This window comes from Oncorhynchus gorbuscha, linkage group LG20 (genome assembly GCF_021184085.1).
Source record: "Oncorhynchus gorbuscha isolate QuinsamMale2020 ecotype Even-year linkage group LG20, OgorEven_v1.0, whole genome shotgun sequence".
Taxonomy (NCBI): domain Eukaryota; kingdom Metazoa; phylum Chordata; class Actinopteri; order Salmoniformes; family Salmonidae; genus Oncorhynchus; species Oncorhynchus gorbuscha.
Genome location: NC_060192.1, coordinates 28011399 through 28038326, shown reverse-complemented (window position 1 = coordinate 28038326; position 26928 = coordinate 28011399). Strand labels below are relative to the sequence as shown.

The window sequence follows — 26928 nt, the reverse complement described above, 5'->3', positions numbered from 1 at the left end:
GACGCTGTCATTGTAATGTTTTTCACTAATAGCCTATTTGAAGAAAGCATATTAATAATAAAATTAAGACATCAGTTATCTATTTCCAAATTCATATTGGGCTTTTTAAGAAAGGTATTATTTCACCCAAAATATTGCCCAATGGAAAATAAAACGCACGAAACAACTGTCTGTCCCACTCCCATCATGTATCCAATTATTTAATGGCAACGTATAATGCTATTAAATGCAATTCAATAATTAGATTTTAGCCTACTTCATGCATTTGCTTAGGCTACAGTTTGTCCCTCCATCAATGATGTAATGCGGAGCCGGCTGGCGAGGCACTGACGCGCTGTCGAATATTCGCACATCATCTCTATCCAGCTCTACTCCCTGAACTGGAGCGCATAATTTTCTCCCCTCCTTCCCAACAGTTATCCAAGGATACCTAGCCACGAACACTTTTGACCTTCAAACTAGTCCACTAAACAGCAGCCTATTGCCTCATTCAGTAACCGCATTCACCCGAATATCCTACTGCTCTCCTGACCGCCTGTACACCGTTCCGGGGGAGCGCACATATTGCAGGCAGTGGAAAACAGATACATCCCTCGACAGCGCAGCATATGTTCTCATGCGCCTGAAGGTAGAAGCTGGCGATGCGGTTTCCCTCGGCTTGATTTGGAGCCTTTTGCTGCGGGGTGTTTGACATTGCACCCATACATTTGAGGGTGATCCGCTAGTGACTACGACGATGGCGGAGAAGGCAGTCAATACAGCGTCCAGCGCCTTGACAGGTAAGCTAGGTAAAACCGTTAACGTCTATTGTTTACAATATCCAATGTTTCTCTCCACTGTAGCCTATTTTGTCAAGGGTTCTATAACATTGGCATAGGGCTACGCGCATAAATCACTGTATCCCCAAACTGCATTTCATTGTAGTCTTCAGTCATTCCTAATGTAGCCTATATAGCCTATGCTAAATATCGTTGACTGTATTGAAGGTCAGTTGCCTAAACAGTTAATTATTGTTACATCAAAAGGACAACTTGCACCTTTGTTGATTGCCAAATTGATTGTCTCTGTGCCAGAGGCGTCATGCCAATAGGGGGCACAGGGGCAGGTAACCCCCTGTTTAAAAATTGTATTCTAATTTTAGATGTTTTATTTTTATTTTTGGGTTGTTTCTCTGTAATGCTACTAGCCACCTAGTCATTTTATGAAGTTGGTGTTATTTAGCCCAGATAGGTTCCCAGTCTCCCAACCTCACAACTAGCTACTAATAAGCCATTTCAGGCTATCAATGAAGTTAGAGTAGCTAGTTTTTCTATCTACACTACATTACCAAAAGTATGTGGACACATGCTCGTCGAATATCTCATTCCAAAATCATGGGCATTAATATGGAGTTGGTCCCCCCTTTGCTGCTATAACAGTCTCCACTCTTCTGGGAAGGCTTTCCACTACATGTTGGAACATTGCTGCGAGGACTTGCTTTCATTCAGCCACAAGAGCATTAGTGAGGTCGGGCACTGATGTTGGCTGATTAGGCCTGGCTCGCAGTCGGCGGTCCAATTCATCACAAAGGTGTTTGATAGGGTTGAGGTCAGGGCTCTGTGCAGGCCATTCAAGTTCTTCCACACCAATCTCGAACAAACCATTTCTGTAAGGACTTTGCTTTGTGCACGGGGGCATTGTCATGCTGAAACAGGAAAGGGCCTTCCCCAAACTGTTGCCACAAAGTTGGAAGCACATAATCGTCTAGAATGCCATTGTATGCTGTAGCGTTAAGATATATTTTCACTGGAACTAAGGGGCCTAGCCCAAACCATATTTCCTCTTCCAAAAAACTTTACAGTTGGCACTATGCATTCGGGCAGGTAGTGTTCTCCCGGCATCCACCAAACCAAGATTAGTCCATCGGACTGCCAGTTGGTGAAGCATGATTCATCACTCTGGAGAATGTTTACTCTGCTCCAGGGTTCAATGGTGGCGAGCTTTACATCCCTCCAACCGACTCTTGGCATTGCACATGGGGATCTTAGGTTGTGCGCGGCTGCTCGGCCATGGAAACCCATTGCATGAAGCCCCAGACGAACAGTTCTTGTGCTGATGTTGCTTCCAGAGGCAGTTTGGAACTCGATAGGGAGTGTCTATGCGCTTCAGTACTCGGCGGTCCCAATCTTTGAGCTTGTGTAGCCTATCACTTTGCGGCTGAGCCGTTGTTGTTTCCACTTCACATTAACTAGCAGGGCAGAAATTTGATGAACTGACTTGTTGGAAAGATGGCATCCTATGACAGTGACACGTTGAAAGTCACAGTTTTTCACTAATGCCAATCTACCAATGTTTGTCTATGGAGATTGCTTGGCTGTGTGCTCTATTTTATATACCGGTCAGCAGTGGGTGTGGCTGAAATAGCCGAATAGCCGTATACTTTAAAATATCAAGCAATTACTAAATTCACTGAATAAGACTCACATTCCTTTTAATCCTTTACCCAGACTCCCGATTGACTCAGTTGTCTTAGACAGTGCAGTGCTAGAGTTGTCACTACAGACCCAGGTGCGATCCCAGGCTGTATCACAACCGTCCGTGATTGGGAGTCCCATAGGGCGACGCACAAATGTACCAGCGTCATCCGGATTTGGCTGGGGGGGGGGGCTTTACAAGTAGGCTGCCATTGTAAATCAAGGTTGAATAAAATCAAATAAAACGATTTTTTAGCAGAGATGCAGATAAGCATCTCTGCTAAAGCATTTAGTTTGAAAAGAGAACCACCAGTCTGGATGACACAGACAGCTCAAAAGGTATGATTAGATATGCAGAAACATAAACATATATTTTTTTGACATAGAATTAAACATGGCTCTAGATTGCAGGAAAAGGCTGTTTCCGCTGTTTGAAACCAACCTATGGACAGGGTGCATGACGCCACCAATTAAATTCTTGGGTCAATTTTAACCGTTGCCTAGATTTTGGTGTCCAAGGTAATTGTTTTCAGTTACTGGTACAAATGTCATCATCAAGGCTCAAATAACCCATGATGTAACCTGATCTGTGTTCGCTAAGGAACGCTCAACTACGTTCTCCGAGGAGTTAAGCATTCCTTAGCTAGATCTGAGTATGTCCAATCAAAATTGCCCAGTAGCTTATAATTTAGGGCTGATCAAAGGCATATAGCTACATCTGGTTTTTGAGGCCTTATTTTGTTTTCATAGGGTAGACATGTATTTAAAAATCAAATCAGGGACTTGAAACATATGGTTTCTCACCAGAACACATACCATTTATCAATAGTTAAAGACATGTGACCTGGCCAGTGAAAAGGTATTCTTGTTAGTTGCCTACCTATAAGGCCTGTCCTGGCAGATTTAAGTTAATAGCCTATACTCTAAAAGCATGATATGGACAGTCTCAATCGAAAGTGCCTTTTCATTTATAGGTTTACTTACACTGGGTCTGCGAAAACACCCCTCAGTATCTAGGCTAATTCCTAGTTTCCCAAAAGTCAGTTCTTTCATTATAGGCCGTGTACAACCCAATGTTGTGATTTGATAGGTTTCTCCTTGACTGTGAGCTGTATTAGATTTTGGTGAGTGATGCGTAAGTAACAGGGACAGATTATGGCTGTTGTTTTTAATCTAGTACAGAATAGATCAATGGCCTGGCTGCTATTTGTCCTCGACTGACATACAATAGCTATTCAGACTTTTCGCTTGACACACATGTTCCCTTCTCCAGCCGAAGGATTGACTCCACCGTCAGTTGCGGAGAAGAGACCCCAAAGCAACAGCCAAGGCTCCCCAGCCCGCGTTGTACTTCATCCAGGGAGCCCAGCTATGAAAAACAGTAAACTGCTCCAACTCACACTCTTAACATTTACAAATATGTATTGGGTGCTTATTGGGTACTTGTCTGAATTGAAAAGTTGCATTACAGAATTACTTTAATAATTAATTTATTTGGCCTTACTGCTATTAGCCCATACAAACACATTGAATAACAGATAGTCCTTACTGCTATTAGCCCATACAATCACATTGAATAACAGATTCACTACATGGAACAACAGATAGTCCCACCCCAAAATCTAAAGGATGTTTGTTGTGAAGTGTCTGTCTTATATCTGAGAGATATCAGGAAACAGTAAAAAAAAAAAATGTATTGAAGTATTTTTGGCGTAAAACAGTCTCCATATACAGTATACTGTGATAATTTTTTTAACTGGTACCAGGGGACCTTCAGACGAGTCTTGTGAGTCCTGTGGGTGTCCTAGAGCAAAACACCCTACATGTTGTATTAGTGTGTAGCCCACTGGCAGATTAACTGTAGCGACTTCAGACGAGTCCCATGATGCTTGTGGGGGTCGTAGAGCATGACCACTCTGGTATGACCACTCTGGTATGACCACTCTTTCCATAGAGTGGTCATAGTTTGTAGGTCAAACCGTTCGGACCCTACAGAGATGACACATACAGTGCATCCAATACTGTGGTTTAGTGCTATGTATAGCACTGCTTTCCTCTGCTGATAAACTGTGGGGACTGTTATCTCTCCCATATCAGACGAGGTGCTGAGCCCAGCATTGGTCATAGAGAAGAAGCCCCAGCTCAATGGGCTCCCCTCCCCTTTACGTCTGCCAGGCAACAACACTAACAATCATGCAGGTAAACAGTGTAAGTCACACTCTCACCCCCACAGTGGCTGTTAGCTCCCATACAGAATCTTTCCCTTTTTTTAGATATGAAAGCTGCTTAAGATCTTCAAGGGTCCTCTTTATAAGCACATCTCTCCCTCACTATCTATTTGAATGTCTCTCCTTGCTCTGTTTCTGTCTAGCTTGTCTGTTTCTCTTTTTGAATCCCATTTCATATCACTTTATATCTCATTCCCTCAGATGTGGAAGGGTATCTGAGGACAGATGACAGGGTGCGTTTAGCCAAAGAGAGACGTGAGGAAAGAGATAAAGGTTTAGGTAAGTGATGTTCCTGTCAGTATTTAGACTGATGGAAATCATATTTTATTGAAGCCAATATTTGGATTATAGCAGATTAGCAGGAATGTTGTATAATTTATTATAGCAGATTAGCAGAAATGTTGTATAATTTATTATAACAGATTAGCAGAAATGCTGTATAATTTATTATATCAGATTAGTAGAAATGTTGTATAATTTATTTTTTGCAGATTAGTAGAAATGTTGTATAATTTATTATAGCAGATTAGCAGAAATGTTGTATAATTTATTCCAGCAGATTAGCAGAAATGTTGTATAATTTATTCCAGCAGATTAGAAGAAATGTTGTATAATTTATTCCAGCAGATTAGGAGAAATGTTGTATAATTTATTCCAGCAGATTAGGAGAAATGTTGTATAATTTATTCCAGCAGATTAGGAGAAATGTTGTATAATTTATTCCAGCAGATTAGGAAAAATGTTCTATAATTTATTATAGCAGATTAGGAGAAATGTTGTATAATTTATTCCAGCAGATTAGGAGAAATGTTGTATAATTTATTCCAGCAGATTAGCAGAAATGTTCTATAATTTATTACAGCAGATTATCAGAAATGTTCTATAATTTATTATAGCGTGTTAGCAGAAATGTTGTATAATTTATTACAGCAGATTAGCAGAAGTGTTCTATAATTTTGCCCCATAAAACTTCCAGTTCAGGAACAAAGATTGGTTCTTAAAGTGGTGTTGGAGAGGGTGGTAATCTGGGTGTGTTGGTTGGTGTTTCCAGCGGTACGAGAGCAGGCGATCATGGAGAAGGAGCGGCGGGCTCAGCTGCAGTATGAGCGTACCGTGGAGGAGCGCTGGAGGAAGCTGGAGGAACAGAGACAGAAGGAGGAGGTCCGCAGAGCTGCTGTGGAGGAGAAGAGGAGACAGAGGCTGGAGGAGGAAAAGGTCAGACTCACCACTTAGCCACTACATCTTCCAGTGCATGATGTAGTTCCCTCTGTGCTCACACTCAGCTCTTTCAGCTTCAGTTCAGTTTCAGTTCCATTTTTGTGTGTTTATTATTCAGTTTGTATGCTCTGTTTTTGTTTCTATGTGTGTGTGTGGCATGTGCAGCAATAGCCCCAACAGCCAGAAGTTGAAATCCTTCTGTGGCACGTTGTTTTGGAGAGAGAGATAAGCAGGAACATAATGTATGCTCTTAAATTCACTCAAATCATGTAGTTCATTAATCACAGAACTTAATGTCGTCTCCCAATCAAATATTGGATAGACCTCTGCTCTGTTAGGTAATGGGGATTTTCACCCACCCCCTCTTGTCTATCCCACCCTGCATACCAGTCAACACTGGCTTCTGGGAAGCTGATGCCATTGGTATTGATCTCTATGTAAATCTCAGTGACCTCATCAGCCTAATCAATGAATGTCTCTGCCATTCCATTTGTTTAATCTGATCCTAATCCTGCTTTGTCATTGCTCTCAATTTGTCAATGCTTCCCAAAATATCTACTCAGCCACGACGACATTGGCAGCTTTGTCTTTTCAAACCATGTCACACACTGCCACTTTCCAAAGACGGGTCCATTTATTTTAAGGATTTGTAGCCTACATTGATTCCACCGTTTAGCCTTCAAACCTAGCATAAACATGTATGTTATAGAGAATTAAGTAAGTCTAAGTGGAATGAAATAACATGAATTATAATTTTTGTCTGCTCTCTTTATCTTTATAAAAGTGTTAATATTCATAAGATCATGCATTTTTGAGACGGATGATACAGCATTTACCTGGGCATCAATCTCACCCGGATCGATTGTGTGCGTGTGTGGTGTGTGTTCCTATTGGATGGATTATTTCCTCTGGATGATGTCATTTTAGACCAATAGAAAAACAGGAGGAGCCTGTTGTCGGATTTTCGTTTCTGTGTTGCTAAGATTCTTCACTTTCTTTTCACCCTTTATTGAATCTTTGCAGTGTCATTCTCATTCAAATATTTGCTATAGTGCTGGCTTCATCTGTGTGTGTAGTTCATATTGCTGGTGCATGTCCATGTATTTTTCTGTGTTAGATTGGAAGAAATTAAAAGCAATAGCAGGGATATATAGGAGGAAAAGGTGGAATAATTGTAAATGGAGAAATGTTGGCAATGGTTGATCCCCCACCAGATGGCTTTGTCTCCTGCTCTGTGTACCATGGCAACACTGTGGGTGGGGAAGGGTTAACTAGCTTGGATGAAAGATGATTTACTGGGGAAAATCTGAGTAGAACAGGAGGCCAGAATAGAGTGAGGGGGTATAGGATAAAGGAGGAAGGGAGCATGCTGGGAGATTGACTGTGTGAGTGTCTTTGTGTCAACATGTGTATGTGATTGGAGGGGTGGAGTCCCCAGGCAGCTGTGCTCTCTTTCTATCTGCCTTATGAGGTAAAGTGAGATTGTGCTGTGAGACTGTACTGTGCTGTGTAAGAGGAGAGGTGGTGGTTATGGAGCGACCAGCCTGGTCCTCGTGGGAGGTCCAGGGGAGCAGCTCAGTGATAGAGTCCCTTGTCTTCCCGGTCCTGGAACGGAACAACCAGGAGCGACTGGACGCTCTGATGAAACGCTCCCTGGAACGCAGCCTGCAGCTAGAGCAAAGGCCCAAACGCTGGACATGGGGCGGAGCTGGAGGAGCACAGGGTGAGTCCACAACTGGGAGATGGAGAGGAGTACAATGAGGTGTGAATGATGAATCAGTGACTGGAAGGAGAAATGGTGAGAGGGAGGGAGGAACCGCACTAAATGTTCTAGGCTAATTCAATTTGGCATGTCCCTTTGTGGCTTCTAAAGTTATAGGATACACATTTGGAGTTCTCCACTCTACCAGATACAAGCACACAAGCAGTCCATCAGATAAACTAGCACACAAGCAGTCCATCAGATAAACTAGCACACAAGCAGTCCATCAGATAAACAAGCACACAAGCATTCCATCAGATAAACTAGCACACAAGCAGTCCATCAGATAAACTAGCACACAAGCAGTCCATCAGATAAACAAGCATCAGATAAACAAGCAGTCCATCAGATAAACAAGCACACAAGCAGTCCATCAGATAAACTAGCACACAAGCAGTCCATCAGATAAACTAGCACACAAGCAGTCCATCAGATAAACTAGCACACAAGCAGTCCATCAGATAAACTAGCACACAAGCAGTCCATCAGATAAACAAGCACACAAGCAGTCCATCAGATAAACAAGCACACAAGCAGTCCATCAGATAAACTAGCACACAAGCAGTCCATCAGATAAACTAGCACACAAGCAGTCCATCAGATAAACTAGCACACAAGCAGTCCATCAGATAAACAAGCACACAAGCAGTCCATCAGATAAACTAGCACACAAGCAGTCCATCAGATAAACTAGCACACAAGCAGTCCATCAGATAAACTAGCACACAAGCAGTCCATCAGATAAACAAGCACACAAGCAGTCCATCAGATAAACTAGCACACAAGCAGTCCATCAGATAAACTAGCACACAAGCAGTCCATCAGATAAACTAGCACACAAGCAGTCCATCAGATAAACGGGCACACGATAGGTGTTGTTCTGGAAGCTGCTGGTAGCTTATGACTCTCCTCCACCCTTCTAGACTCAAGGTCAGACTGTGATGTCCCTGTGCCTGCCTGTCCCAGACCTGTCGTAAACCGTGGAAATAGTAATCCGTCCAGTCAACCCTGAGGGGAGCAAAGCAGACAGTTTTAGAATTGACAGCATACGTGCTGCTGGTTTATAGGGCATTATTGAGGGCTTCTTTCCTGAGTCAGGTATTGATGACTTCATTTCGATGGGGCACTGGGAGTTTGGTGTTCTTTATGGATTAAGATGGAGGACTGAGATACAGAAACATAATGTTCTAAATGTAGATGCTGATGTTTATTACACTGTTTTCTGAATGTGTTTGTACATGTGATTTGGATTGGGTCATAGAGGGATACATGTATATGGAGGATAAAGGTGTGTATGTGAGAGAGAGAGAGTCTTTCTCCCTGGCCTGCTCATTGCCTCCAGCCTTGCTGCATGGGTTTACTTCCCCAGACAGTTGTCTACCGGAGCACCCTGCTGGGTGCACAGGTATATCAGGGGGTCATCAGGTAAAGCCATGAGTGGCAGCTCTGGCCATAACGCTGTGCTCTCTCTGCTCTGCTCCGCCCGCTGCCTATAGGTGACTGTGAGAATGCCCCTCTCCCCGCCTCCACCTTTCCCCATGAACTCGCCGCCCCCTTTCCTGCTGCCAGCGAATCCGGTAATGTTATGAACCCCTCCCGTTCGGTCCACCAATCCCCTGTCCCCCATCCTGCTCTCCACCCCACAGTGACCACTGCTCTCATTGGCTGTTTGGTTTTAGGGAAATGTCATGCCGACTCAAAGGTTTTATGTATATTTCCCAGAATGCATGTGCAACAGCTAAATCAGAAAGTGTATTTGGAAGCATGAGGGTGTGTGGGAGGAGTTGTGTGCCTGGAACAATTACTAATGTACAAGTGCACATTGATGTTGTATAATTGCTGCTTTTATCAATATTTTTTTTACGTGTGTATGTGTGAGGGTATGTGTAGGTGTTTGTGCTCAGCTTTGCTATTTTGATATCTTAGTCTTTTGGCACTTGCAAGTCAATCCGGGTCGAGCAAAAGAGACAGCAAGGGATAACAATAGAGATGTAGGGTTTAAGGATACACAGAGAAGAAAGTGAACAAGAGATCCATTAGGAAAGGACAGGCATTAGGGCCACGGCACATGTACACCACTTCACTTCCTCCTTTTCATTGTTTGAAACCTCCTTGTCGCTCCTCATTGAAAGCATATGTCACTCAGTCACAACACTTTGGTTGAGGTTTGACATTCGCAAGGTTTCTTTCTGCATCTTACCAATCTGTAATATAACCCATTGAAATACTCAGTGTTATATTTTGTATTTCAGAGAGCCCATCCTATCCCCATGAGTATTTGGAAAACATAACCCAATAATAATGAAGTGACAAGCAGTATTTGCCATTCAACATGTACAGGAACAGGTAGTCCACCAGTTTTACATACAAGTACTACTAATACTCCTTCTACTACTATCACCACTAGTATTACTACTACTACTACTACTATCATCACAAGTACTACTACTACTACTACTACTACTATCACCACTAGTACTACTACTATCACCACTACTACTATGACTGCTACTACTACTTCTACAACTATCACCACTAGTATTACTACTACTACTACTCCTATCCCCACTAGTACTACTATTATCATCACTAGTACTACTACTACATCTATCACCACTACTACTAGTACCACTACTACTACTACTACTACTATCACCACTACTAGTACTACTACTACTACTAATCCTTCTACTACTATCACTACTAGTACTACTTCTTCTACTACTATCACTACAACTACTAGTACTACTACTACTATCACCACTAGTACTACTTCTACTACTATCACTACTACTACTATCACCACTACTACTACTACTACTACTACTACTACTAATCCTTCTACTATCACCACTAGTACTACTCCTTCTACTACTATCACCACTAATACTACTAGTACTACTACTATTACTACTACTATCAGCACCACTACTACTACTACTACCACTACTACTCCTTCTACTACTATCACCCTAGTACTACTACTACTTCTCCTTCTACTACTACCAGCACCACTACTGCTACTAATACTCCTTCTACTACTATCACCACTAATACTACTAGTACTACTACTATTACTACTACTATCAGCACCACTACTACTACTACTACCACTACTACTCCTTCTACTACTATCACCCTAGTACTACTACTACTTCTCCTTCTACTACTAACAGCACCACTACTACTACTACTACTCCTTCTACTACTATCACCACTACTACTCCTTCTCCTTCTACTACAATCAGCACTACTATCACCACTACTACTACTATCACCACTACTACTACTATCACCAAAACTACTATGACTGCTACTACTATTTCTACAACTATCACCACTAGTATTACAAACTACTACTATCCCCACTAGTACTACTATTATCACCACTAGTACTACTACTACTACTTCTATCACCACTACTACTATCACTACTACTACTACTGCTAATACTACTACTACTATCACCACTAGTACTACTACTACTTCTATCACCACTACTACTATCACTACTACTACTACTACTGCTACTACTACTATCACCACTACTACTACTAGTACTACTACTACTACTACTAATCCTTCTACTATCACCACTAGTACTACTACTTCTACTACTATAACCACTACTACTACTTCTTCTCATTCCACTACTATCAGCACCACTACTACTACTATTACTACAACTACTAGTACTACTACTACTTCTATCACCACTACTACTACTACTACTACTACTACTGCTCCTTCTACTACTATCACCACTACTACTACTACTTCTCCTTCTACTAATATCACCACTAGTACTACTACTACTTCTATCACCACTACTACTATCACTACTACTACTACTACTACTACTACTACTACTATCACCACTACTACTACTAGTACTACTACTACTACTACTAATCCTTCTACTATCACCACTAGTACTAATACTTCTACTACTATTACTACTCCTTCTACTACTATCAGCACCACTACTACTACTACTTCTCATTCTACTACTATCACCACTACTACTACTATCACTACAACTACTAGTACTACTACTACTACTGTCACAACTAGTACTACTACTACTTCTATCACCACTACTACTATCACTACTACTACTACTACTACCATCACCATTACTACTACTACTAGTACTACTACTATCACCACTACTACTACTAGTACTACTACTACTACTACTACTCCTTCTACTACTATCACCACTACTACTACTACTATCACTACAACTACTACTACTACTACTACTACTACTACTATCACCACTAGTACTACTACTACTACTACTACTACTATCACCACCACTACTACTACTGGTACTACTACTACGACTAATCCTTCTACTATCACCACTAGTACTACTCCTTCTACTACTATCACCATTACTACTACTACTTCTCATTCCACTACTATCAGCACTACTACTACTACTACTACTACTTCTACTACTATCACTACTACTACTACTAGTACTACTACTTCTCCTTCTACTACTATCAGCACCACTACTACTACTACTACTACTATCACTGCAACTACTAGTACTACTACTACTTATATCACCACTACTACTATCACTACTACTCCTTCTACTACTATCACCACTAGTACTACTACTACTACTTCTATCACCACACTACTACTACTACTACTACTACTATCACCATTACTACTACTACTAGTACTACTACTACTAATCCTTCTACTATCACCACTGTACTACTCCTTCTACTACTATCACCCCTACGACTACTACTACTACTAGTACTACTACTACTTCTCCTTCTACTACTATCAGCACCACTACTACTACTACTACTACTACTACTACTACTCCTTCTACTACTATCACCACTACTACTCCTTCTCCTTCTACTACTATCAGCACCACTACTACTACTACTACTACTACTACTACTACTACTAGTCCTTCTACTACTATCACCACTACTACTACTATCACCAAAACTACTATGACTGCTACTACTATTTCTACAACTATCACCACTAGTATTACAAACTACTACTATCCCCACTAGTACTACTATTATCACCACTAGTACTACTACTACTACTTCTATCACTACTACTACTACTGCTACTACTATCACCACTAGTACTACTACTACTTATATCACCAATACTACTCACTCACTACTACTACTACTACTACTACTACTACTATCACCACTACTACTACTACTACTACTGCTAGTACTACTACTACGACTAATCCTTCTACTATCACCACTAATACTACTCCTTCTACTACTATCACCACTACTACTACTACTTCTCATTCCACTACTATCAGCACCACTACTACTACTATTACTACAACTACTAGTACTACTACTACTTCTATCACCACTACTACTCTCACTACTACTACTACTACTACTACTACTACTCCTACTACTATCACCACTACTACTACTACTACTACTTCTCCTTCTACTAATATCACCACTAGTACTACTGCTACTTCTATTACTATCACTACTACTACTACTACTACTACTACTACTACTACTACTACTATCACCACTACTACTACTAGTACTACTACTACTACTACTAATCCTTCTACTATCACCACTAGTACTACTACTTCTACTGCTACTACTACTACTACTACTACTACTACTACTCCTTCTACTACTATCAGCACCACTACTACTACTACTTCTCCTTCTACTACTATCACCACTACTATTACTATCACTACAACTACCAGTACTACTACTACTACTATCACAACTAGTACTACTACTACTTCTATCACCACTACTACTATCACTACTACTACTACTACCATCACCATTACTACTACTACTAGTACTACTACTATCACCACTACTACTACTAGTACTACTACTACTACTACTAATCATTCTACTATCACCACTAGTACTACTACTTCTACTACTACTACTACTCCTTCTACTACTATCAGCACCACCACCACTACTACTACTACTTCTCCTTCTACTACTATCACCACTACTAATACTACTATTACTACAACTACTACTACTACTACTACTACTACTATCACCACTAGTACTACTAGTACTTCTATCATCACTACTACTATCACTACTACTACTACTATCACCACCACTACTACTACTAGTACTACTACTACGACTAATCCTTCTACTATCACCACTAGTACTACTACTACTTCTATCACCACTACTACTATCACTACTACTACTACTACCATCACCATTACTACTACTACTAGTACTACTACTATCACCACTACTACTACTAGTACTACTACTACTACTACTAATCATTCTACTATCACCACTAGTACTACTACTTCTACTACTACTACTACTCCTTCTACTACTATCAGCACCACCACCACTACTACTACTACTTCTCCTTCTACTACTATCACCACTACTAATACTACTATCACTACAACTACTACTACTACTACTACTACTATCACCACTAGTACTACTAGTACTTCTATCATCACTACTACTATCACTACTACTACTACTATCACCACCACTACTACTACTAGTACTACTACTACGACTAATCCTTCTACTATCACCACTAGTACTACTCCTTCTACTACTATCACCACTACTACTACTACTTCTCATTCCACTACTATCAGCACTACTACTACTACTCCTTCTAGTACTATCACCACTACTACTACTAGTACTACTACTACTTCTCCTTCTACTACTATCAGCACCACTACTACTACTACTACTATCACTGCAACTACTAGTACTACTACTACTACTATCACCACTAGTACTACTACTACTACTTCTATCACCACTACTACTATAACTATTACTACTACTACTATCACCACTACTACTACTATTACTACTACTACTACTACTACTACTACTACTATTCATTCTACTATCACCACTAGTACTACTCCTTCTACTGCTATCACCACTAGTACTACTCCATCTACTACTATCACCACTATTACTACTACTATTACTGCTACCACTGCTAGTGCCACCACTAGTACTACTACTACAACTGCTTATTTCACCACTAGTACTACTACTACTACTACTACTTCTTTCACCACTAGTACTACTTCTATCACCATTACTACTACTCCATCTACTATTACCACTAGTACTACTACTATCACCACTATTACTACTATTACCTCTACTACTACTGCTTCTTTCACCACTATTACTACTACAATTACTGCTACTATCACCACTATTACTACTACAATTACTGCTACTATCACCACTAGTACTACTCCTTCTACTACTATCACCACTAATAATACTCCTTCTACTACTATCACCACTAGTACTACCACGATCACCACTATTACTACTATTACTGCTACTGTGGCTTCTATCACCACTACTAGTACTAGTACTATTATCACTACTACTACTACTATCAATGCTACTACTACTAACCTAAACACTATGACTTTGGAAACTGCTACTCTCACCCTCACTGCTAATAGCTACTTCTGTCGGTGTCATCACAAATGCCAATGAGACATTTTTGAGGCAGACCCATAGATCTTTTCCATTGTCCGGGTGTACAGTACTCACTAGTCTAGAACAAGCATTCTTAGCCCCCTTCCACTTCTCCTTCTGCTTCCAGCACCTTAATTTCTCCGTCTCATGTCCCTCATGGCATTTTGTTTTGTTCGTCATACTCATCTCCGTCCTCTCCTGCCAACTCCTCCATTGACCCCTGACCCCTCCATCAGCCCAGCGCTGTCACATGAACTCTGTGGAGTGCCTGATGGTCCACCGCCTTCTTACCCACACTCACTCCTCTATGGCCCAGTGCCACAGTGCAGCAGACCTCCATCTGCCCTGCCACCGATGCACAGGTAGCAGCTAGACAAAACATTTGGACCGACAGGTTTTTGCACATAGGCAGTAAATGTAACACACCAGTGACATCATGCAGCGTTAGTGATGTAGAAACTAGGGACTGCATGGCAGCATTTCTACTTCTGCCGATAGACATGACATTTGATTACTTTATTTATGTCTAGGTCTGGCTTTTTTGAATGTATGTGTCTGAGGGTATAGATGTGTTTAAATGTGTGTATTCAGTATGTGTGTAACAGCTGTCTACTTTGTTTCTGTGTATGTTTTGGAGTGACAAGGAGACAAAATACCTACACACTAAGATGCTTCACAAAAGTGTTGCTTAACATCGCATGCCTTACACAATGTACAGTGATGTAGTGGTAAACAAAATAGGTGGATAAACACAGTACTTTCAATACATTTTTCTGTAACGCTCGTGTGAAATAAAAAAAGGTGAGTAAACAATGTTTACCCTCCACTACACCAATGTAAATATGGCAGTAGTAATGTGTGTGGGTGTTTTTATTTTATTTTCTAAATGCCAATTTATATAGTATTCGTGATGTATTTGTGGGGGATTGTGCAAACATCACTCTAACTTGCGACATATGACCATGCGAAAAGACAAAATAATTTGTATGATTCATTACAAAAATGGATAATATAGTTAGTTTCCTCCATACCTATACTGTGGAAAATATGGAATTACCATCATTGTATCTCCTCTGACCACAATACATCTTAATTTGATTTTATCCTTTGACCTCTGAGTGTCTGATGTCTGTCATTGTGTAGCTCCCTGCAGCCCCCACAGGTCACCCTATCAGGGCTCGCCAAGCCGGGCTAATCGACGGAGGCTCCAGGGCTCTCCAGAGGAGTCAGCAGGGGGGTCTATCTCCACCCCTCAAACCCCCAAGGTCAGACTTGTTTTACCTACCCACTTGGTTGTGGAATAGACAGAAACCAGTGAGAGTTGGCAGGGCCATGTTGGCAGGGCCATGTTGGCAGGATTACACACACATGCACACACACTGACATTCTCTCTGGTGTGTTTTCAGAAGGAGAGGTTGCGCAGAGAGAGAAGGACTGGCTCCCCGGCGACAGGCTCCCCTGTGAGAAGAGCAGAATCCCCAGCCACGTTCACCAGACGCTCAGCCTCCCCCGCCACCCCCAAGTAAGACTCGCTGTCCTGCTGCTGAATCCATGTGGTCGGTCCTAGTTACTGTGACAGAGGGTGATGATGTCTTTCTTGTTGCTAGGTTGATGCCTAAGAGCTGTACCCAGTCTCCCTGCACTGTGCGCCAGTACCACTCTTCTCCCATCAGGCACAGACCCACCACCCCGGTTGCCGACGGCAACAAGAAGGAGGACGGACAAGTTGAAGAAGCCAAAGGGCACAACAACATCAGTGACAGAAATGTCTCCAAGCCAGAGACCCCTGTGAAAAAGATGTCTGATATTCAGAGCCCTGAGAAGTCTTCTCAAGCCGACACCGCTGAAAAAAAACTGTCTAACACTGAGACCCCAGAAAAGAGATTCCCAAAAACTGAGACCCCCAGTAAGAACTTCAAAGGTGAGATTTCTGAAAAGAAGGACAACCCTGATAAGAAGAGTCCTATGGCTGAGACTGCTGATAGGAAAGCCTCCAAAATAGACAATCCAGACAAGAAGATGCCAAAGTCCGCCTGCAGCGACCTGAATACAGATAACAGCACAGGTGAGACTCTTTACCAATCGTTTTGTGTATATCAATATTTAAGTACATCTACCAGTGCATTGTCAAAAGGGCACGAGTTTCAATGCACACACATTTGGGCCTTTATCTTTGTGACAGAGCCATCGTCAGTGACGCCAACAGGAAAAGGAATTGCTGGAACGACAAGCGCAGAGGAAGCATCTAGACTGCTAGCGGAGCGTAGGCGTCTGGCCAGGGTGCAGAAGGAGCTGGAGGAGAAACAACGTCGTGAGCAGGAGGAGGATGAGCGGTAAGGAGACTGTGTGTCTCAGTGGTTAGTGTCACCATGCGTCTCTTTGTTTGTCAGTACATGACGGACAGATGGTGCGTCTGCGTGTCTGTGGATGTGACTGATGGCATATACTGCAAGTCATCATGTCTGTCTCTGTGTCACTCAGTCTGAAGGCGGAGCAGCTGAGGAGGAGACAGGCAGAGGAGCGAGCACGGCAGGAGGAGGAGGCTCGACGGGCTGAGGAGGAGAGGAGCCGACAGGAGGACCTCCGTAGGACGTGGGAGGAAGAGGAGAAACTGCAGCGGGAGGGCCAGGATAAGGAGCTACAGGTCAAGATGGACAGAGAGGTGGGGGGGGGGTGGGGGGGGGGGGGGGGGGGGTCACTATGTTGTGACTGTCTGTATGGTGATATGCAGAAGGTCTACTCTGGTGCATGTTTAACATGGGTTGTTTGCACAGCATGTTTAACATGGGTTGTTTCACTTCCAAGCATAAATCCTCCATCTTCATCAATACAGAAGGAGGAGGCCGAGTTACAGGCACAGAAGGATGCGGAGCGTCAGCGTCAGGAGAGAGAGATACTCAAGCTACAACAAGAAGAGGAGAGACATCTGCGGAAGAAGGTTTTTATGACTCAGAACTCAATGCTTATTACTGAATAAATCAGCCTCTCTGAAACTCAGTTTTCACCGCTCAATACACGTCATCAAAGTCTGGACCGGTCCTTAATCAAGTGTTGATGCAATCCCCACAGAGAATTGAGGAGATAATGAAGAGAACGAGGAAGAGTGATGAGAACCAGGCTGAGATGAAGGTACTGTAGACATGCCTGCCGTTCTCATAGCTCTGCACCGCTTCAAGGAAGGGACCTGCTGACTGTTGTATTATCCATGTGTTGTCTTTTGTTTTTATATCTATGTTGTGATCATTATCAGGATTAAATTGTATCATTGTTGATACATTGGTTTATGCGTCCTGATTACTACACAGTATTGTACATCATCTTGTTCTTATTTGCTGTGGAATAATGTTGCCTCCATCTTTGTTCCATATTGAAGCAGAATGAGGAAGGGCAGGTGGATACTCTGCCTCAGCCTGTCTCACCACCAGGTAGGTGATCCATTCCACTCACCCACTGATACTCTGCCTGCCCGAGCAGGAAATACCCCCTATGAATGTATAAATGCTTACTAAAGCATGTTGTATAGGAGTCCCACCCAGTGGCAACAGAAAGTAGTCTGGGCATGGTGGGTGAGAGACCCCAGTACTTTTCCATCAACATAGGAGACTCCTGCATGGCTGTAATTTAGCAGTGTTTTTCCAATACCTGTCCTCGGGAGAGGATTGGATTCGCTCTGCATCCTAGATTATGTTCAAGGTCTTTGGCTATTTATAACTCCTCTATTCCTGCCAAAATGCAGCCCTCAGCATGTAACTTCATCCGTACTATTTTTCACTAGAAAGGTTGAACATCAAATCAAATGTTATTTGTCACAACAGGTGAAATAACCTGACAGTGAAATGCTTACTTATGAGCCCTTAACCAACGATGCAGTTTTAAGAAAATACAACAACAATTTTTTTTAAGTAGGAGATAAGAAAAACAAATAATTAAAGAGCAGCAGTAAATAACAATAGCGGGCTATATACAGGGGGTACCAGTACAGAGTCAATGTGTCAATGTGCGGGGGCACCGGTGTCGAGGTAATTGAGATAATTATGTACATGCAGGTAGGGTTGTTAAAGTGGCTATGCATAGATAATAACAGAGAGTAGCAGCAGCGTGGGGAGGGGTGCAAATAGTCTGAGTAGCCATTTGATTAGCTGTTCAGGAGTCTTATGGTTTGGGGGTAGAAGCTGTTTAGAAGCCTCTGGGACCTTGACTTGGCACTCCAGTGCCGCTTGCCGTGTGGTAGCAGAGAGAACAGTCTATGACTAGGGTGGCTGGAGTCTTTGACAAATTTTAGGGCCTTCCTCTGATACCGCCTGGTATAGAGGTCCTGGTTGGCAGGAAGCTTGGCCCCGGTGATGTACTGGGCTGTACGCACTACCCTCCTGAAGGGAAATAGGTTTTGTTGTGCCCTCTTCACGACTGTCTTGGTGTGCTTAGACCATGTTAGTTTATTGTTGATGTGGACGCCAATGAACTTGAAGCTCTCAACCTGCTCCAGTACAGCCCCGTCGATGAGAATGGGGGCGTGCTCGGTCCTCCTTTTCCTGTAGTCCACAATCAACTCCTTTGTCTTGATGTTGAGGGAGAGGTTGTTGTCCTTGCACCACATGGTCAGGTCTCTGACCTCCTCCCTATAGGCTGTCTCATCATTGTCGGTGATCAGCCCTACCACTGTTGAGTCATCAGCAAACGTAATGATGATGTTGGAGTTGTGCCTGGCTGTGCAGTCATGAGTGAACAGAGAGTACAGGAGGGAACTGAGCACGCACCCCTAAGGCGCCCCCGTGTTAATGTTCAGCGTTGCGGATGTGTTGTTACCTAATACATACAGTATTTAGAAAATGTAATGAAATTGAAGAGAAAGACCAATCTGCATTTCTTGTTCTATTTGATTAGCTGATGTAAAACAAGCAAATCTGCCTGTCTACTTGATCTTGGGAACCCCTCTTGGCTCACAAATGTAGTCATGTATGATATGTTGCCACAGTAGTGCATATAGGTTAAGGAATGGGACAATTTCAAGGGGTAATATTGGCCAGGGATTTAACAAATTCTGACATGATTCTAGGGGAGGCATGGGATTTGTGTATATTTAGCATATTTTTAAGCCGTCCTTGGTCAGGTCTTGTGGTGCTCTTTCTCAGGGAATAGTTCTGTGCAATGTGATAATTTTGTTCTCTACAGGGGAAATGCAAATGAACTCAAAGATGAAGATTGAAACTAATGCTCAGGTGAATGTGCAAGAAAACCCAAAGGTTGAGTCTCAGGTTAATGGACAGGTCACTGTTCATGTCAACAAGCAGGACAGTGTCCTGGTGAAGGGACAAGCCACCTACCAGGTAACCCCACCGAAGACTGATCTGCAAAAGGGACAGGACGCTAAACAAATAAATAAACAACAGACCGCCCAAGTGAATGGACAGGGTGAAGCCCAGGTTCTTAAGCAAGAGAGTGTCTTTGTAAAGGGACGGGTCGCTTCCAAAGTGAACCAGCAAGAGAATGTACAGGTGAAGAAACCGGAGAAACCGGAGGAAACCCAGGTGAGCAGCCAAGTGACTGCTCAACTCAAAATCCAGAAGTGTACCCAAGTAAATGTGAAGTTGGCCACACAGACAATCGCACAAGAGGTGCAGCCCAAGAAACCGTCCATGGCGTCCCTACCGGTGGGCCGACCCCCACCCCCACTCATCAACCTGGAGCCTCTGGTTGTGAAAAGCAGCGGGGTGTATGACGAGGTGCAGTCCATGGAGGTCAGGTAAGCCATCAGAGCAAGGCCATGTCTATCTACAGGAATACATGATGATGTACGTATAACTGATTCAATAAATGGAACTGTATGAACATTTGCATATGTATTGCCCACCATACCAGCTACCTATGTGTGTTACCCTCAGGGCATATTAGGGTAATTTGTATCAACAGAATCCTATTCTGAGCTTTTCCACAGCACTTCGTCATACCCTGAGGAATATTGATAATGAAAATGGCTTCGCATGTATTATTCACCTCATATCCGCCCTCGATTACTCAAGGGCAGCATGTTCCATAGTAGTATACCATCGAGGGAATAACCATTATGAAATTCACAAATTTGCTCCATCCCTTGTCCTCTCTCAGCCCAGTTTCCAAGGAGGAGCTTGTCTCCATCCCAGAGTACTCCCCAGTCAATGAGGTCCAGCACAATGGCATAAGTAATGCCCGAGCCCTGGAAGATCTGCTGGACCTAACGGGCCATGTGGCCTACCCCAAACTCTCCCCCATGGGAAGCCTAGGAGACTGCAACAAGAACCTGATCGAGGGGCTCTGCAGCCCCGGTGCCGATTCCAAGCTCATCCAATCTCATCCTCCAGCCTCACACAAGTTCAACATCCAGTAGTCCGGTACATAAACATTTATGTGAGGATGAGAATGTGAATCTGTGAGAATGTTCACAGGTGCATGTTTACACACTTTAAATCACAAACGCAAGTTGTCACATACAGTAGCTCGCCCACACTAGCTTCTCTCAAACACACAGAATCTTATGATGACCTTTTTCTTTTCAGAGCCCTGGACTGGCAAGCCATGATGGAGAGAGCAGGGGGAAAGCATCTATGTTGTCTGGTGTTATTGAGGATGGAAATCTGGCACCTCTAGAGATGAGAGAGAGAAAGCACTCTGAATGTAGTTTTTGATCCTCCTTGTTGGTCTCCAACCTTGAATGTCCATTAACCTTCAACCTCCTACAATACATCTGTCTTTATAGCCTTGGACCACGGAGCATAAGTGACAATAATATTCATAGATTTACTGTACTTCTCAGATAATACCTTGATGATAGTCATAGCTATCTGTGTCATGTCATGTACTGCATAGAGCTGTTGTTAGTGTCTGAAACATATGTGTGTGTGTGCGTGCGTGAGAGAGACTGTCTCAATGAAACAAAGTGCCCATGAAGCAAGACCCCACACCCATGTAGAGAATCATATCAGTAAGTTGCCTTTGCTACTGCAGTATTGGTCCTCTAATGACAAGAGTATTGTTCCTTTAATGATTTAAATATTAATACTGGTCTGTATCCACCCACTGTAGTTTAGTATGTACTGATCTTTCAATTAGATTGTTCCACTGAAAAGTCCACCGTTTTCTGGCTGTGGATGCCTCAGGTTAGCTTGTATCTCCCTGGACATAATTCACTCCCAAAAGACTTAAGCTTGTTGTCATAATGTATGTGTCCAACCTGCTGTGCGATTGGGATTGTAGCATGTGTGCCATAATACTTGAACCCAGGTCAAATAGTAGGCCCTACTGCAACTCAAAAGTCAAAATAAAGAAGCTGTACAGAAACATTCCTCAGTATAATCCAGATTGTCACCAACCCGTGCATTGCAGGTTTTGTTCTCTCTTTCCTCCTCGATCAACAAAGTATGGAGCTGTGCCTGATCCTTCAAAAGTCTGAAACCAGTAAGCTGGTATCATTTGAATGTTAAATGGCTTTGTAAGATGGAATCCAGTTGGCTGTGTTGTCAAAATGAAGTACTTTTGGTGTGTATATGCACAGATGTGAGTGGACAGCCACTGGCTCCACTATGACTGTATTGTGTTTTGAGAAATAATGCACCAGAAGAAGGCAAGATTTTTTTACTTGAAGTCGAAGCAACCAGGGATGTAGAAAATCAGTTTTAAAGAGAAGAAATGCTATTAACAGTTCAAACCTACTGTGTCTGTCGTATCTCTAACTAAAGCAGTATTGCAATGAATTAAAAAATGTGACTATTGTAGACATTGTGCATGGATCATTAGCATGAGATGATAAATATCAGTACTATTAATAAACCTTTAAACAATAATGTATTGTTGTATCTGAATGCCTACAGTTGGTCACAAAACCACCTAAATATATCTGATAAAAATCTGAATATGAAATGTCAAAAACAAGACTAGCCAGTGTGTGCCCAGTGGGTAAATACCAATGTCTTAATGGTTTCATGTCCTGTATAATCCTTTGATAATAACTAATGATGTTTGCACTGCAAAAATGTTGTACAAAGACAGTGTACCAACCCAATTTCATCCTACAATCAATTGTTCATCAATTGTTAGAAAACAGCCCGATGCCTCTACCAACTGATTGACTTTTTCTTATCCTATTGGCTATAGCACTTTAGGTGTCATTCCAATTATGTGGAAAGGTTTAGCCATATACAGTGCATTTGGAAAGTATTCAGACCCCTTGACTTTTTCTGCATTTTGTTACGTTACAGCCTTATTCTAAAATGTATGAAATTGTTTTTTTCCCCCTCATCAATCTACACACAATACCCTATAATGGCAAAGCAAAAACAGGTTTTTTGACATTTTTGCAAAATGTACACTACCAGTCAAAGGTTTTAGAACACTTACTCATTCAAGGGGTTTTCTTTATTTTTACTATTTTCTATATTGTAGAATAATAGTGAAGACATCAAAACTATGAAATAACACATATGGAATCATGTAGTAACCAAAAAAGTGTGAAACAAATCAAAATGTGAGATTCTTCAAATAACCACCATTTGCCTTGATGACAGCTTTTCACACTCTGCACACACTGGAATTCTCTCAACCAGCTCATGAGGTAATCACCTGGAATGTATTTCAATTAACAGGTGTGCCTTGTTAAAAGTTAATTTGTGGATTTCTTTCCTTCTTAAAACCGCTTAAGGATCCGCCCCTCAATTTTAGCCAAAAAGGACATACCCAAATCTAACTGCCTGTAGCTCAGGCATTGAAGCAAGGATATGCATATTCTTGATACCATTTGAAAGGAAACACTTTGACGTTTGTGGAAATGTGAAATGAATGTAGGAGAATATAACATTGGATCTGGTAAAATAAAATACAAAGAAAAATATCAATTGTTTCTTTGTATTTTTTTTGTACCATCTTTGAAATGCAAGATAAAGGCCTTAATGTATTATTCCAGCCCAGACGTAATTTAGATTTTGGCCACTAGATGGCAGCAGTGTAGCTGCAAAATTTTACACTGATCCAATGAACCATTGTATTTCTGTTCAAAATTTTGTTTCAAGACTGAACAAATGTGACTAATTGGGTTATGAATAACTTTTCAAGTTCATAACTGTGCACTCTCCTCAAACAATAGCACGGTATTATTTCCCTGTAATAGCTACTGTAAATTGGACAGTGCAGTTAGATTAACAAGAATTTAAGCTTTCTGCCAATATCAGATATGTCTATGTCCTGGGAAATGTTCTTGTTACTTACAACCTCATGCTAATCGCATTAGCCTATGTTAGCTCAACCATCCTGTGGGGGACCCACCGATCCTGAAGAAGTTTAAAGCGTTTGAGCCAATCAGTTGTGTTGTGACAAGGTAGGGGTAGTATACAGAAGATAGCCCTATTTGGTAAAAGACCAAGTCCATATTATGGAAAGAACAGCTCAAATAAGGAAAGAGAAACGACAGTCCATCATTATTTCAAGAACTTTGAAAGTTTCTTCAAGTGCAGTCGTAAAAAACATCAAACGCAGTGATGAAACTGTCTCTCATGAGGACCACCACAGGAATGGAAGACCCAGAGTTACCTCTGCTGCAGAGGATAAGTTCATTAGAGTTACCAGCCTCAGAAATTGCAGCCCAAATAAATGCTTCACAGAGTTCAAGTAACAGACACATCTCAACATCAACTGTTCAGAGGAGACTGTGTTAACCAGGCCTTTGTGATTGACTTGCTGCACAGAAACCACTACTAAAATGACATCAATAAGAAGAAGAGACTTGCTTGGGCCAAAAAACACAAGCAATGGACATTAGACCGGTGGAAATTTGTCCTTTGGCCTGGAGTCCAAATTGGACATTTTTGGTTCTGTTACTGTAATTTAATTATGCCAATGTGTTTTCATTAATTGAAAACCCTTAATCTATTTTATGAGAATTTGTAAGATTCTTGTTTGCATAAAATAGACGGAGACCAGCCATTTCAATAATAGGTAACAGAATGTATTCTCGTAGCGCGCTGCCACGTTACCACGAGCAACAGTTTATATGTTTACATGACGTCATTTCATTGCTTAACAGAATCCCCTCCTCTCGACCGGGACAAAGTGAGGTTAATTGTTCATTCTAACTTACTAACACACTCACAGGTCACACAACATAACTGAATTAACTTTTGACCCACCAACATTATTGATCACCACTTAGCTGACAGTTCTAATTAACAGAAAACCTAGGAATGCACTCACTTCCTTATCTAAAAACCCCAGAGCTCAGTTTCGTCTGTTCAACCATAGGTTAACTACCTTATCTGTTTACTTAATCCACAACCCATTCGTTTCTTCCTTGTTGGAATGGTGTTCATTAACTTTAATTACTCCTTGTCCGTGTCACACAATCCCTTCTTATGAACTCATATTGTTAATCAGATATAATAAAACAGTATAAGTTTCCTTAGTTACAGTTCTATTTGAAAAGGGGATATTGTTTATTCATTTATTCATAATAATTCTAACAGGTTCCAACCACCGTGTCTTTGTGAGACAAGGTGTGGGTAAACGGATGATCTCTGCATGTGTATTTCCCACCGTAAAGCATGGAGGAGGAGGTGTGATGGTGTGGGGGTGCTTTGCTGGTGACACTGTCTGTGATTTATTTAGAATTCAAGGCACACTTAACCAGCATGGCTACCACAGCATTCTGCAGTGATACGCCATCCCATCTGGTTTAGGCTTAGTGGGACTATCATTTTTTTTTCAACAGCACAATGACCCAACACAACTTCAGGCTCTTTGATCAAGAAGGAGAGTGATGGAGTGCTGCATCAAATGACCTGGCCTCCATAATCCCCCAACATCAACCAAATCGAGATGGTTTGGGATGAGTTGGACAACAGAGTGAAGGAAAAGCAGCCAACAAGTGCTCAGCATATGTGGGAACTCCTTCAAGACTGTTGAAAAGCATTCCAGTTGAAGCTGGTTAAGAGAATACACGAGTGTGCAAAGCTCTCATTGAGGCAAAGGGTGACTATTTGAAGAATCTCAAATATAACATATATTTTAATTTGTTTAACACTTTTTTGGTTACTACATGATTCCATATGTGTTATTTCATAGTTTTGATGTCTCAATATTATTCTACAATGTAGAACATAGTACAAATAAAGAAAAACCCTTGAACAAGTAGGTGTTCTAAAACGTTTGACTGGTAGTGTATATATATATATTTTAATTAATTATCACATTTACATAAGTATTCAAACCATTTACTCAGTACTTTGTTAGAAGGACCTTTCTCAGCAATTACAGCCTTGAGTCTTCAGGTAACTGAGCTAAACAACTACCGCCCCGTAGCACTCACTTCCGTCATCATGAAGTGCTTTGAGAGACTAGTCAAGGACCATATCACCTCCACCCTACCTGACACCCTAGACCCACTCCAATTTGCTTACCACCCCAATAGGTCCACAGACGACGCAATCGCAACCACACTGCACACTGCCCTAACCCATCTGGACAAGAGGAATACCTATGTGAGAATGCTGTTCATCGACTACAGCTCAGCATTTAACACCATAGTACCCTCCAAACTCATCATCAAGACCCTGGGTCTCGACCCCGCCCTGTGCAACTCGTTACTGGACTTCCTGACTGGCTGCCCCCAGGTGGTGAGGGTAGGTAACAACATCTCCACCCTGCTGATCCTCAACACTGGGGCCCCACAAGGGTGCGTTCTGAACCCTCTCCTGTACTCCCTGTTCACCCACGACTGCGTG

General features: G+C 41.9%; 1 protein-coding gene across 6 annotated transcripts; it reads left to right on the top strand.

Annotated features, from left to right (window-relative positions):
- Positions 1–316: 316 nt before the first annotated feature.
- LOC124007562 (MAP7 domain-containing protein 2-like) lies at positions 317–23187 on the top strand. Of its 6 annotated transcripts, none has more exons than XM_046318226.1 (18): positions 317–788; positions 3727–3834; positions 4551–4661; positions 4883–4960; positions 5733–5896; positions 7523–7622; positions 9158–9238; positions 16331–16452; positions 16594–16709; positions 16795–17252; positions 17370–17520; positions 17669–17831; positions 18021–18125; positions 18257–18316; positions 18561–18612; positions 20360–20930; positions 21293–21555; positions 21721–23187. In XM_046318226.1, the coding sequence occupies exons 1-17, from the start codon at positions 737–739 to the stop codon at positions 21549–21551; spliced, it is 2751 nt and encodes a 916-aa protein (XP_046174182.1). In that variant the 5' UTR covers positions 317–736; the 3' UTR covers positions 21552–21555; positions 21721–23187. The 6 variants fall into 6 exon arrangements, with proteins under 6 accessions (XP_046174182.1, XP_046174178.1, XP_046174181.1 ...); XM_046318222.1 differs by having other exon boundaries at positions 17669–17849; positions 21721–23185; XM_046318225.1 differs by having other exon boundaries at positions 4551–4652; positions 17669–17849; positions 21721–23184.
- Positions 23188–26928: the final 3741 nt, after the last annotated feature.